Source organism: Pelophylax lessonae (assembly GCF_965119305.1).
Source record: "Pelophylax lessonae genome assembly, chromosome: 1".
Classification (NCBI taxonomy): Eukaryota; Metazoa; Chordata; class Amphibia; order Anura; family Ranidae; genus Pelophylax; species Pelophylax lessonae.
Window position 1 is genome coordinate 625,752,035 of NC_138768.1, and position 15,094 is coordinate 625,767,128.

Sequence of the window (15,094 nt, forward strand, 5' to 3'; positions counted from 1 at the left end):
CATGGAGGATGGGTTTTAGCACCCGTTTGATTGAGCGCTTAAACATAGATAGCAATTTTGAATTCTGCATCCACAAGAATGTATAATTTGCCTCAGCTACTATCTCCCGTACAGATCAGTTACTTTAAATGTCTAAAACTATTTCAAATTTCATGTAAAATAAGCATATAACTTACCCAGCAAATGTGGCTCTATTCTTCAATATAATCAGTTTAGCACTTTTTTTTCCTACTTTCAGAATTAATATGCATTCCTAGAAATATTTAAAAAATTACAATAATTTTACAGATCAATGTTTTCTGCAAATGTATAGCCCAGAAAAGGATGAGGCCAGTAACCACATGTCCTTTAATGGAAGCCAGATTTGTGATAATGTCCAATTAGAAAAACATGTCTGCTTTTTGCTTGTGATGTGTCCTATAGAGGATTTGTTTTGTGCTGGAGATAGAAGACATCCACTCTTCTTCATCATCTGTGGAGCCAACATAATAAATATGTGGTTTGCCTAGACTATATAGGATGTTTATTGGTCTATTTATCAAGACTTCTTATTGATCTCACCAGGAAGTAAGATGTCTTCCTGTGTTTTTAAGAAGGTTCTATTTAAAACACTCTAATATTTTACACATTTGATTAAATAGTTCTTCAAAATAAAATGCTGACATTAGCTTTACTATCTATCTATCTATCTATCTATCTATCTATCTATCTATCTATCTATCTATCTATCTATCTATCTATCTTTTTCAAATTTTTATTTGCTTCAAATGCATTTTGGCATACTAGTAAAATAACAATATGCAGCTATATGATGCTAGTTTTCCTTCATAAACATTCAACTAAGCTGATCAGAAGACAGACCGAAACAACAAATTACCACTGCTAGTGTATTTTACATACCAAAAACATAGATATAACTAATAGATTGTAATATATTATTATACAACTGTATTTATACAAGCTTTTACAGCAGTAAACCCTTTGATTTAAGGTGTACCATAAAAAGTTAATTTGTAAATGGCCATGTCAAACTCTAAAAAAGACCGTCATGGGCCAATGTTAATGAGGAACCATGTTTTTTTTCATGCAATTAGTTAGGCCTTTATGTAGGAGTGACAATATTTAGTATATAAAATAAAGTAAAATACTGTATGTATATATATATATATATATATATATATATATATATATATATATATATATATATGAAATCAAGCAAATAATTACACTTCACCAGTGAAATCTAATTGGAGATCAAACAGATTTATAGAGATCATACAGATAAAATTACATTTGTAGTATTTTTTAAAGTAGATTCTAACAAAAATTGTTATAGTGACATTTCATTAAAGCTGAACTCCAGGCATTTATAGTATTTAACCCTTAATACAGCCATGCATTAATTGGAAAAAAAAAATGCATAATGAACACTGCATTTATAAGTATTGAAATCTGTGTAAATAAAACTTTGCTTAAAGTCTTGGGCTAGAGAAAAAAAAAAAAGCTGAGAAAATGGATGATAGCTTGGCTCAATCTGCAAATTACAACAAGTTTCTTGTGGATGATACCAGCATTGTGCGGCCCTCTTTTTCAGACTTACATAATTTGCTACAGGAGTGTGGGTGGGCTCTGTGCCGATCTGCACCTGCCCTTCACAGCTTAAATCTTAAGTTTACTACAACCAGTTATAAAACCAGTAATAAATTGAATGCAGAGGCAATTATTAATATGATGAATAGTAGATACGTTTATATAGTCTTACAAACACAACTGGCCCTTTGAAGGCAACCATAATTCTGATGCAGCCTGCAATGAAAATTAGTTTGACACTCCTGATTTACATGAAGTTTTACTTAAAGTGAGCTCTAAGCTCTGGTTTTAATTACTTAAAGTGAGCGCCAAGCTCTGGTTTTATAAAAATAAATACAATTCTATTGAAGTATGTATTTTTAAAGTGATTCTAAAGTTAAACTGTTTTTTTTTTATCTTAAAGCATTTCCTTCATTAAGGAAAAAAAAGGCCCCACTAGCTGCCTCCACAGAACCCCCCCCCCCCCCCGCCCCCACAACCCTAAATAGATACCTGCCCCCTCTCACTGATCCTGAGCTGTCCTGGCTGCAGCATCATTCTCCTCTTTCCTGGTCTCACAGAGTCAAATGCCTGTGAGGAGGGAGTGGGGGTCTAGCTTACCAGTGCTGTGTGCTTATGGATGCAATAAGCCTGTTACAGGTGCCCCCATAGCACATGGCTTACGACAGAGGAACTGCCTAAGGAGGAGGTAAGGGGCCGCTCTGTGCAAAATAGTTGCACAGAGAAGGTAAGTACAACATATTTTTTATTTTAATAAAAAAAAAATAGCTTTTAATATCACTCATAAAAAATTACCCAAGAGACCTAGAGAGAACTACCTGTGACTATGAACTCAGTACATACGGTATCTCACAAATGTGAGTACACCCCTCACATTTTTGTAGATTTCTTTTATATCTTTTCATGTGACAACACTGAAGAAATAAAACTTTGCTACAATGAAAAGTAGTAAGTGTGCAGTTTGTATAACAGTGTAAATGTGCTGTCCCCTCAAAATAACTGAACACGCAGCCATTAATGTCCAAACCGCTGGCAACAAAATTAAGTACACCCCTAAGTGACAATATCCTGGGCCCAAAGTGTCAAAGTGTTGTGTGGCCACCATTATTTTCCAGCACTGCCTTAACCCTCTTGGGCATGGAGTTCATCAGAGCTTCACAGGTTGCCACTGGAGTCCTCTTTCACTCCTCCATGATGACATCACAGAGCTGGTAGATGTTAGAGAACTTGTGCTCCTCCACTTTCCGTTTGAGGATGCCCCACAGATGCTCAATAGGGTTTAAGTCTGGAAACATGCTTGGCCAGTCCATCACCTTTACCCTCACCTTCTTTAACAAGGCAGTGGTCATCTTGGAGGTGTATTTGGGGTCATTATCATGTTGGAATACTACCCTGCGGCCCAGTCTCTGATCATGCTCTGTTTCAGTATGTCACAGTGCATGTAGGCATTCATGGTTCCCTCAATGAATTGTAGCTCCACAGTGTTAGCAGCACTCATGCAGCCCCAGACAATGACGCTCCCACCACCATGCTTGACTGTAGGCAAGACACACTTGTCTTTGTACTCTTCACCTGGTTGCTGACACACACGCTTGACATCATCTGAACCAAATACATTTATCTTGGTCTCATCAGACAACAGGACATGGCTCCAGTAATCCATGTCCTTAGTCTGCTTGTCTTCAGCAAACTGTTTGAGGTCTTTCTTGTGCATCATCCTTAGAAGAGGCTTCCTTCTAGAATGACAGCCATGCAGACCAATTTGATGCAGTGTGCAGAGTATGGGTTGAGCACTGACAGGCTGACCCCCACCCCTTCAACCTTTGCAGCAATGCTGACCGCACTCATACGTCTATTTCCCAAAGACAACCTCTGGATATGACACTGAGCATGTGCACTCAACTTTTTTGGTCGACCATGGTGAGGCCTGTTCTGAGTGGAACCTGTCCTGTTAATCGCTGTATGGTCTATGCCACCATGCTGCAGCTCAGTTTCAGGGTCTTAGCAATCTTCTTATAGCCTAGGCCATCTTTATGTAGAGCAACTTCTTTTTTTTTCAGATCCTCAGAGAGTTCTTTGCCATGAGGTGCCATGTTGAACTTCCAGTGACCAGTATGGGAGAGTGAGAGAGCGAGTGAGAGTGAAGGAGGCTGGGCCTCAGAAACTAGTTGCGTGCCCCCCCTCCCCCTTCGTGTGCCCTGTCTTGTTGCAGCCAGTGGTGGTGCATGAGATCCTGTGATGTCGCCATCCTCCTGTTCTCTTACCGCACCCAGACGCCATGTTTAGGAAAAAATAGGTCAATTACAAGGACCTCACTGCCAGAAACACTATTTCTCATCCCCAGTCATGCAGCACGGACAAGATGGAACTGGAGCAGGACTCAGCTCACAATCACAGGAGGATGCCGGAGCACAGAGCTATTCTGACAGCCAGGATAATATGGACAGCGCGCCATCTGACCCCTCTACCTCTCCACAGCCTGCCAAAGATGGAGGTAAAAGAGCTGCTAATCCTGCTCGCTCCCCTGGCAAGACTGCACTATATAAAAAACAACACTGGGCTTCACTAGTTCCCTCAAACACTAAGGAGAAATGCTCTGAATCACTGCCTGCCCTTCCAACCAGTGATTGTTCAGCCTACACTAAAATGAAAGCCCCTACCCTTGCAAAAAGAGCTCCATAGAGAATTATGCATATTAATATCTCAATTGCTCTTCAGGGTTGATGATATCGAGGAGCGCACTGATTATTTAGAGAGACAAATGAGTGATCACACAAAGGCATGAGATAGTTGATGCCCATGATAGTAACACACAGGAACTCCTACACCTCAAATCCAAAATTCCTGACTTGGAGGATCCCTCTAGAAGAAACAATATTAAATTAAGTGACATTTCTGTCTGTCAAACCCAATCAGCGGATTTCGTATTTCCAACAGCTCTTTCCTAAGCTTTTCCCTCATCTCGCATCTCATGATATCGGCATCAATCAAGCTCATTGAGTTCTCAAGCCAAGACACTTATTCACGGCCATCCCTAAGGACGTATAGGCCCACGTACATATCTTTTCGGTAAAAGAGCAAAATGTGTCGGCTGCAAGATTTTCTCAAGTACATTTTGAACCATACGCAAATTTTTCCTTTTTTTGCTGTCTTATATTCACTGCGGTTACCATGTTGCTCAGAGACCGTCACATACTGTACAAATGGGCTTCCCAGCATAGCTTTTGGTCTCCTACCAGAGCCAAACAATCCACATAATAACACCAAAGGATGTGATTAAAAGGTTGATCAACTGGTGTCCCATCACTGCTTCTCTGCCTACCCCCAAACAGCGTCAACCTCCTACACAACCTTCTGAACACTGGGATACAAAGGGAAGCACTCAAGCTAAGTAATCTGTCCTTTTCTTACTCCACAGATTTACTGCTCAGACGACCTGTTCTAATACTCCTCATCCCCTAATTTTTCCTAAGGGGTGAAGTATGATTTTTTATTTTTCTGTATTGCCACATTTTTTTTTTGCTCTATACTCCCATATTTAGGCATTTATCAAGTATCATCTGCAGCTAATCTTCTCTGGATTAACTTCACCAATTTACTTATGAAACTTTAACACATACCCTGGGAACTTCGTTCAGTGCATACCTCATGGGCTGGCTGTATAGCCCTGGCCAAGATGTACCTCTTTCCTTATTATTAATATTTCAATCTATTCCTCTTCCATTCCTCCCTACACATCCAACTAAACTTCAATCAATCTTAACTTCCTTTACTTGGGCAGGAAAACGTCCCAGAGTAACACGCTCCATATTATGCATCCCTGTATTCTACACTGGACTTGGAGCTCCTGATATCCAAGCATATTACAGAGCAACCATCCTTGACCAGGCAAAACAATAATAGCAACCTACACATCAGATTTCCTTGCTGTCAATAGAACACATGGCTAGTACAACATCTCCTTACTGTTGCAGCATCTTACCCTTATTCTTTCGTAGATACGGTCAATGAAACAGTAAACAAATGAAAAGCTCTCACTCAGTTGACCAAAGGTATATTGAAAACATTTTTAACAGCATTACTCCTTTCGTCGTGGGAACACAAAATACCAGACCTCTCCTTAACTCACTGGATCTTGGCAGAGTTATACACTGATGTTCATCTCATCTCAGTTCATTTCATCACTTATATGCCCGGTTTGGCATCGAGCCTAAGAACTTTAACATGTATCTATCAATATGTTCTGGCTTCTCATGGATCTCCTGGCATGACAAACCTGGCATGACAAACCTTCACTACGGCACCTATTAAAATGTTATCATGGCCCCAATGCAGAACGCAAAGTAATCTCCTTCATATATAAGATATTAAGTGAACCACCTCCCAATGGGAAATAAATCATCCTTCAAAGCTTCCCATTGTATAACACACTGGCAATCTATCCAAAAAAAATTGTACTCTGTGCCTAAGTTTCACTGTTCATAACCTTTACGAATTATGCATTTGTTTTGTCACTTCAAATTCAAATAATTTGTTCACACCACAGAACACAAGATGATTATATTTCCCTAATACCTTTCTACCCTACCTTTGTATGATTTGTTCATTGGAAAAATTATTTATTCTGAATTTACTATGCCTATACATATGGTATACCGCTATTGCAGCATGTTGCATAATATTGTTTCTTCTCTGTTTTTTATTTTGTGATAAAGATTTATGGTAAAAAATGCAGCACCATTGTTACCACCAGGTTTCATAAAAATGTTAACGTGTTTCACGCACATAACAGCGCTTAATCTTAACACTTATGATTAAGTGTGTGAAGCGCGTTAACATTTTTATCTCCTGGTGCTCTCTATGCTGTATATGCTTTTATTTGTTAATCACTACAATAAAGATTCTGGCATACTTCAGAAGTGTGCAGCCATTCATCCATTTTTCCCTTGTAAGCTCTGTGTTAGCTTTACAAAGTAGTTTGCAAACCTTATAATACAAGGATGAATATGGATTTAAAGTGGTAAAGACAGTAATGTTACTAACAGTAATGTTAAAGCCGAGTTACAGTCGTTTCTGTGATTATTAAAAGTCGGCAGCTACAAAAACTATAGCTGTAGACTTTCTATAAACACACACTCCCCTTTTCCCCTGATCCAGCGATGTGGCTGCCCGAAGCCTCTGTTCTCTCCCTCAGCTCTCCCTGGCACCAAAATTACTAGCATGGGCACCCAGCAGTTTGCGACATCACAGCCAGGTGCGCACTGCACGAGTTGCGATGCACATTCAGAATGGCCGGGCAATCTTCTGGGACCTGTAAAGATTGCAAGGAGGGAGAGGAGAACTTTTTATTTTTAAAAATAAATTATTGAAAATAATACAATCTGTGATATTGAAGTCTTGCGCTAGGACATTTTTTATTCTTGTATATTAACCTAAGTATGAGACAGGGGTTTGATTGTAAAAAAAAAAAAAGTTACATTAATGACAAATTATTATTACACTTGTACAAAACTGTTTACCTTTAAAATACAGGGAGGGAGTAAACAGATTTTGGTAATAGTATCAAAATCAGTCAGCAAAAAACATTATTTTAACACATAATAAATTATGTTTTGCAGCTGATTGTCATGAAACAGTACTTTTATTTGTTATAAAACGTTAAATTACACAGGGAAGAAACCTGACCTCATCAGTGTTAAAAGAAGAAAAAACCTCTGTACTTTACTACAGAGATCGTTTTCAGTCTTTTCCTCAATTTATTTACTTCTTTATTGATGTGACACAGCTTAGATAATTGTTCCCAAACCCAGTGAATAAAGCAGCACATTTTATGATATTGTGTGTGTATATGGCCCAACAAAAAGCTAAAGGCAGAACTGGAGTGTAAAAGGGAGCAAGAGGTTCAGATCTCAAGCACCTTTTAACAATGTCTTCAGTTAAAACTCTTGTTTAATGTCACGTTATTGATTTGCATTATACCCTCTAATTAATCTTTTTGTTGTGCACTGAAATATTGTGTAATTGAGGAAAGGAGTTCCTCTTAGTTCAAAAAGGGGATATACATATGTAAATTGATGGTGTCCTTTTGGCCTCATATTTGCACTTACTGTTGTGTATTAGCAGGTGCCTTTGCAGTGAGAAAGGAGTGCGGAACAAAGCCTTGCATTCCTCACATTGAAATGGTCTCTCCTCAGAATGAGTCTGCAAGCAGATTACAAAGAAAAGATTCACAGAAATTATTCAGGCTAATTGTGATAATTGCAGTGAAATTGCAATGAGTTGGGATTAATAACAGTGAATATGTTTAAATGGAGTAAGGGAAAAATTCAGAACTACTATGAAGTACTATAATATATAAATTTCTAATCTTCACAGATTATTTGTTAATTTTTTTTTATATAAGGTACAAAACAATTATTAGTCATAATGTTATTCAGTAAAAATTAATTGCCTTATGTTTGGAGCATAAACTCACATGCATTATTGGATGAAGGGTGGCGTTTACATTTACTGAAATTAGAACATAGGAACAAATGGAACAGAGTATACAAAATTATTACATGAATACTGGAAACAATATTATTTGTTAATATAGTTATGAAATTAATGATTGCTAACTACTGGAGAAGCCTAAATTACTCTATGAAGCAGCAATACTATATTGACAGATTGCAAAATTGTCATTGATACATCCAAACAGCTAAACCAGGTGTCAAACTTTCTGAATAAAGGGTCAGTTTACTGTCCTTCAGATTTTGAGGGGGCCAGAATTGTGTTTTTAGGACTGCTGCGTAAATACGGTGTGACATAAAGTATTGCAATAATCTTAATTTTATTTTCTAGGGTCTCTGCTAAAAAATATATATATATAATGTTTGGGGGTTCTAAGTAATTTTCCAGCAAAAAAAATACTGATTTTAACTTGCAAACAACAAGCTTCACAAATAGGCCTGGTCCTTAAGTAGTTAAAGAGTCTGTGGTTACTTTTTAAAATTTTATGTTGATCACCACCACCTCATGCATTTTACTGTGAATTATGAGCTGACAAAAGATTCAAAACCTCTGTGCTAGGGTGTGCATACAGAAGAGTATACCCTCCTAGAAAGGTTATTTCCACAAAACAAATTTCCAGGGCTCATTCTACAGATGTTTTTAGTGGAGGTATGCCTTAAAGCAAACCTGAAGTGGGAAAAATGTTAACCTGCTACCTCCAGGCACCTGTATGTCAAGGCTTTTTTTCCAAAGCAGTGACCCTGGTGCCCCAAACCCAGAAGTGCTCTGGTATGCATATATCCCCCTGCTTGCTGGGTTAATAGCCAGGCCCCATCTCCTCTTATCTTCAATGCCTTACTATTGTAATGGACAGCCTCGCTGGCCAATAGATAGTCTCAGCATTCGTGACATTGAAAAATTGACCTGGTGTGCAGGAATCTGTAGGTGCCTGTTATAGGGTGCTATCAGCGTTTTTCCCATTTTTGATGTGCATTCATGTTTGTAATTCTACGCCCTTGATACAGCAATATAGTAGTTGTCTAAAATAAAGTGCAGTCTAGTGAAAGGGACTTCTGTTCCTTTTGGTCTACTTCACCAAATCTAAACCAAAAGAGGGTGAAAACTATAGCAACTGCATGCCTAAATGGTTTTACCCATTACTGGGTGATCACAAGGCAAAAGACTATGATAAGTTTTTACTTCTAATATTTTATAATCTGGTATTTTTTTATACCAATATATTTTACATATATATTCAACACATTATAATGTACAAATAATGAGTTTCAAATAAAAACACTGCAGTGTTCCATGACTTCCATGAACTGTTCTATGATATAAAATGTTAGAGGAAAATAAATGGAATTCCCAAACTTGCAGCCAGTAGGTGACTAAAAAAGTTTCATAACTGGCAAGTGATTAGCTTAGTATGTATTCAGAAAGGCTGTCTAACTTAGAAATAAAAACTTGGGCATCAGATATAAAATATATAAACCAGGGCTCAACATTTCAAGGTAAGTCAAAAATCCCATTTTCTCTTTTGTTCATTAATGGACACAGCTCCTTATCTTTTCGACAATTGGGACGTCCCAAAGCAGTGTCAAACATGAGGGGTGGCAACAGCAAGAAAAAATTCCCAAGGATAAACCGTAGCTAACCAGGTAACATGGAGCTCAGCCATAAACAACTGGAGCTCACCTGAAAAAAACAAAACACCCTCAAAGAGGACCAGGTCCTCTAAACAGCAGCCTGCAAAACCTTGCGGCCAAAAAAAAAAGCATCCGCAGATGCCAACACATTCACTTTATAAAACTTTGTGAAAGTGTGCACAGACGGCCAGGTGGCCGCCTTGCAAACCTGTATCACTGACACTTGATGACGGAAGGTCCAGGAGGAACTAAGCACCTGGGTAGAGTGCGCCTTAACAGGGAAAGGATGAACCTGACCCCTAATTGAATAGGCCATAGACTCCATAGCTGCCAGGTACACCCTAATTGCCTGAACCACATCCAAGGCATGCAAGGCAATTTCCTTATTTTTTTGGCCTGGGACACAGGGAAGGCAACACAATGTCTTCATTCAAATGGAAATCAGAGACAACCTTTATAAGGAATGATGGACAGGGGCAAAGAACCACCTTATCTCCGTGAACCACCAAGTAAGGTGAATGACAGGATAACGCCGCCAGTCAACACAATGTCTTCATTCCCGCCTTCTCAGAGATCGTAAACAAGAGAATCTCCCAAAGAAAATTTCTGCAGGGCCGAAAGCACCAAAATGAGGTCCCAAGGCAGCAACGGAGACTGCACTGGAGGAACCAAATGGTGAACACGCTGAAAAAAGGTACGCACCAGGGAGTGTGTGGCCAAGGGTCATTGAAAGAAGACCACCAAAGCCAACACCTGGCCTTTGATGGTACTCAAGGCCAATTTCTGTTCAACCCTCCCATGAAGGAACCCCGAGGGACTCACACCACGCGATGTACGTCTTCCACGTACGATGGTAGATCTTCCTAGAAGTAGATTTCCTAGCTTTTAAGAGCATTGTAATCACCAATTCAGACCAATTCAGACCAACCCCTATCCTTAAGTACCTGGTTTTCAACAGTCAAGCCGTCAAAGCCAGTGACTGTAAAGCAGGGTGGAAGACTGGCCCTTGGGACAACAGATCCTCCCTGAGAGGAAGCTTCCAAGGAGCATGGGCGACCAGCCGTACCAGATCGGCGTACCAAGACTGGTGAGGCTAGTCTGGAGCCGCTAGAATAACTGTAATGCCTTCTGCCTCAATCCTGCACAGGAGTCTTGGCAGAAGTTTGAGAGGGGGGAGACATAAATCAGACGATACTGACTCCAAAAAAACACTAATGCGTCTCTGGTGTCGGCCAGAGGATCCCGAGACCGTGCCACAAATCTCTGTACGTTCCTGTTGAGAGGAGAAGCCAACATGTCCACCTCGGGAGTACCCCACTGGAGACACAACTGATGAAACACCTCTGGATGAAGTGACCATTCCCCCTGGTCCAACGCCTGTCCACTGAGGTAATCCGCTTGCCAATTTTCCACCCCTGGAATGTGTACAGCAGAGAGGGCTGGAACAAATCGTTCTGCCCACCTTAAAACGCCGGCTACTTCCCGAGCCACCAGGACACTTGTTATGCCCCCTTGGTGATTGACACAGGCCACGGCCGTGGCACTATCTGTTTGAATTTGTACCAGACACCCCTGAAGACGTATTGTCCAATGATCCAGACAATGTCTGATCACTCTGAGTTCCAGTACATAGATCGGCAGTCCAGACCCCCTGTGCACGATCTGTGCCGAGGACGCCTCCCCACCCAGACAGGCTGGCATCCGTGATGACAACCGTCCAGTACAGGGGGAGAAGGATTTTCCCTGTCGAAGTGCCGGAGAACGAAGGAGCTCCTTGCCCTTGGTAGCCTGCGGAAGAAGAGTACTCTTCCCCCACTGTGAGACCCTCATTGATGTCATCCAAGGAAGCTCCAAACAGGCGATCCCCTACAAAGGGGAGATCCGATCCAAAGAGGCATCACAGATAAACTGTAGCCCCTGGACAAACTGATCCGCCAGCAAAGGTAGGGCGAAGCTGTTTCCTCTTCAGATCCCGGCGTAAAGGTTTAGCCCACTTGGTCAGAGTTTGTGACACCAGGGCAATAGTAAATACGGGCCTAAGTGCCGAGCCAGCCACAGTGAACATATGGCTGGCCAGAGCCTCCGCCCTCCTATCAACTGGATCTTTAAAGGCCGGGGACTCCTCAACCGGAATTAAGGTAGCTTTATTTACCCTGGAAACTGGCGAGTCCACTACAGGTGGGACCGTCCACTTTTGAAGCAGGGAATCCTCATAAGGATACCACATAGCAAAATGCTTAGGGACCACAAGAGTGCGTTTTGAACAACCCCACTGTTTTGTGACAATGTTGTCAAAGTAAGCGGGAATGGGGAACACCCTCGCCACTTTGGAGGGCCTGTGGGTGCCAAAAGGGACCGCCGTCTCCGACGCAGCATCAGCTGCATCCTCAAGTTTTAAAATTTCACGCACTGACACAATCAGTGCATCCACCAGTGCCTTTTCCTTACTATCTGAGCACTCAGGGTAAGTGGACACAGACCCAGTAGGGTAACTCGCGTCCGTGGCAGCTGAATCACATTCAGGATCTGATGAGACAGATGAGGCACAGGAGGGCAGGTGGCCCTATATAATAAGCACACCCATAAAACATAACAATCAGAGCAGCCGTCTGCGATCCCGCAAAGGGGACGCCAACCAAGTGCCCATGAATGGACCACCTACTGGACCCTGCAAAAAAACAAAGGGGTCGCCCTCCTAGCCCCTCCATAGAGGCTCGCATAATAGGAAACAGCCCCCTTAAACGGGGGCCACCCGTTGGGACGCAGACGTGCAGGCAGAGTACCCTGATGGTCCCACAGTGCTAAAAAAGGGGCAGGTACCCTACACAATAATGTCGGGATGGCTGCCATCAAAAAATAAACTGCCCTCACAGCACCACCCCTTCCAAGGGAGGCACCAAGCTGGCTGCATTGTCTAGTAGGCCGCAACCACAGCATAAATATTTGTGGATATTTGTGGATCCCAGCCAGGCAGATGCCCAAAGGAAGCTTCAGCTAGCCCCACTGGGGCCACCCCCCCGACAGAAGCGCCTGGCTTGGCCACATGGCCTAGTAGGCTGTAAGACATGGCCTAGTAGGCCGCAAGCCACGGCCTAAATTTTTTGTGGACACCCAGCCACTTGGGCACAAGCCCTAGCAGAGTCAACCACCCAGGGGCAGCGGAGGGGGGAACAGATGCCCAAACAAAGGGTAGTGGCTTCAGCCACCCTTACTGGGGCCGCCCCACATAGCCCCCAACCAGTAGGCTGCAAAGTCTCGGCCTAAATTTTTGGCTGGCTCGTGCCACGTGCTAAACCATCCACTCCCCTAGCCTAACAACTGCAGCAGGGAGCCAAGAGGACATCCCTGCCCTAGGCACCAACCCCCAGGGTGGCTCCAACAAGCCCCCCTTAAGATCACGTGGCCAAAGCCAGCTCAAAACCTCACCCAGGGAGGGGTCGAGGGGGATGCGGAAGACCCACAGTGACCCCCAAAATTTTAGAGGGGCTGGGGGGAAGGAGGGGAACCCGGAGGTCCCACTGTCCCAGGGAGGGGTCCACGTCCACCCCAAAACCCTTCAGGGGAAGAGGGGGGACAGCTACTTACCATACCAGGAAACAGGGTGGGCACCACTCCGGACAGACCACCTCTTTATCAGAATAGGGGGCTGTTGGCCAGGAGGAACGCTGCGACTCAGGCTGAGGCCAGGTCGCATGCGCCCTCATGAGACGTTTAACTCACAGGCCAGCCCCGTCCAGTGGGGCTATGTTGCGGCCAACCTAGCTCAGAGCTGAGGCCTGCGCACGCTCACTGGCCAGACTGGGGGGAACCCTCTGGATCTAGATTATTCAGTCCGTCACCCAGTCCGGCAGTTGATAGTAGATTCTCACAGGAACAAAATAACAAAGATAGGAAAAAGTTCAATTTAAAAGGAAAAAAATTGCCAGGACCAGAGATCCCAGCAAGGAACTAGGTCCTTACTCCTGACTAGGCAGAAAAAAAAGTGCCTATACCTGAGAGTGGGAGTATACCTCCTTGGACTGCCCCACAGGCGTAGTCAAGCTTTTTCCTGTCTTGTGTCCTACTCCTGTAGGGGGCAGTATAACCCAATGGTCAAGAAGGTAAGGAGCTGTGTCCGTTAATGAACGAAAGAGAAATACATATTATATATCTCAAACAAAGGAAAATATCCGCATACTAGAAAGGAAACTACCCACATCCCTTCAGCAACCTCATCTTTACACAGCTGTTGGATATGAAGAAGGCAGACTTTACAAAGAAGTAGACAAATACAGATATAACGGCAACAGAAAACGATTATCGCCAGCCATTTTAAAGCATGGGGATGCATGGACATTAAAAGCTCTGAAGTGTGCAATGGTTATACACTGCCTGGCCCAAAAAAAAAGTCACCACCTGGAATTAACTAAGCAACTAACTAAACTAAGCATGCAGTAATTATCCTATTGGATAGGTACTGCACGTGCCAAAAGAATGAGATCAGCTGACTACCTGAATATACTGAATGACCAGGGTTTTCCATCAATGGATTTCCCTGATTACACGTGCATGTTCCAAGATGACAATGCCAGGATTCATTGGGCTCAAATTGGTTCAGGGAGCATGAGACATAATTTTAACACATGGATTGGCCACCACAGAGTCCAAAACTTAACCCTTTGGGATGTGCTGGAGAAGGTTTTGCGCAGTGGTCCAACTCTCCCATCATCAATACAAGATCTTGGTGAAAATCGAATGCAACACTGGATGGAAATAAATCTTGTAACATTACAGAAGCTTATCGAAACAATGCCACAGCGAATGCAAGCCGTAGTGAAAGCTATAGGCGGTCCAATGTGTGTGACCTTTTTTTTTTTGGTGGTGACTTTTTTTTTGGCCAGGCAGTGTATTATATGCAGGAACAGAGGGCAATGATTTGTGTATATCAAAGGAGAATGAATGTCACCTTGAAATAGTATTGTTGACATAAAATTCACCTGGAATAAGTGTTAAGCATACAGGCATTTTTATTTTTTCTGATACTAAATGCAGCCAATTGTATTCAATGTGCCTGTACACATAGGCATATGAACATGCGCTGCATATACAGTAGCTGAGTAAAAAAAAAAAAAAAATTGAAATCTGAGTTGCCAGTTAGAATTTTACAAGAGTTCCACTGTAAACTCAATTGTTCCCTTCAAGGTGTGTGCATGTTAAGTTTTTAGGTAAGGCTTTGGGGGATGGTGTGGGGCTAAAGAGTTAAGGAAATGCCCCTTTTGTGGCTAAAGAATAGGTATTGACATGGGCGTCCGCAAGGAGGGCAAGTGCCCTACCCTGGAATCTCAACTTCCTCTTTAAAGTGGTTGGTAAGCCACTTTATACCA

The 15,094-nt window shown here is 42.2% G+C and overlaps 1 protein-coding gene across 1 annotated transcript in view; it reads right to left on the reverse strand.

Moving 5' to 3' along the window:
* Window positions 1-15,094, reverse strand: part of PRDM5 (PR/SET domain 5) — a 306,280-nt gene that overhangs the window by 133,855 nt on the left and 157,331 nt on the right. The window contains exon 11 of the mRNA XM_082253594.1: window positions 7,698-7,791. Within this exon, the coding sequence (XP_082109720.1) occupies window positions 7,698-7,791 (94 nt within the window). The remainder of the gene's footprint in view (window positions 1-7,697; window positions 7,792-15,094) is intronic.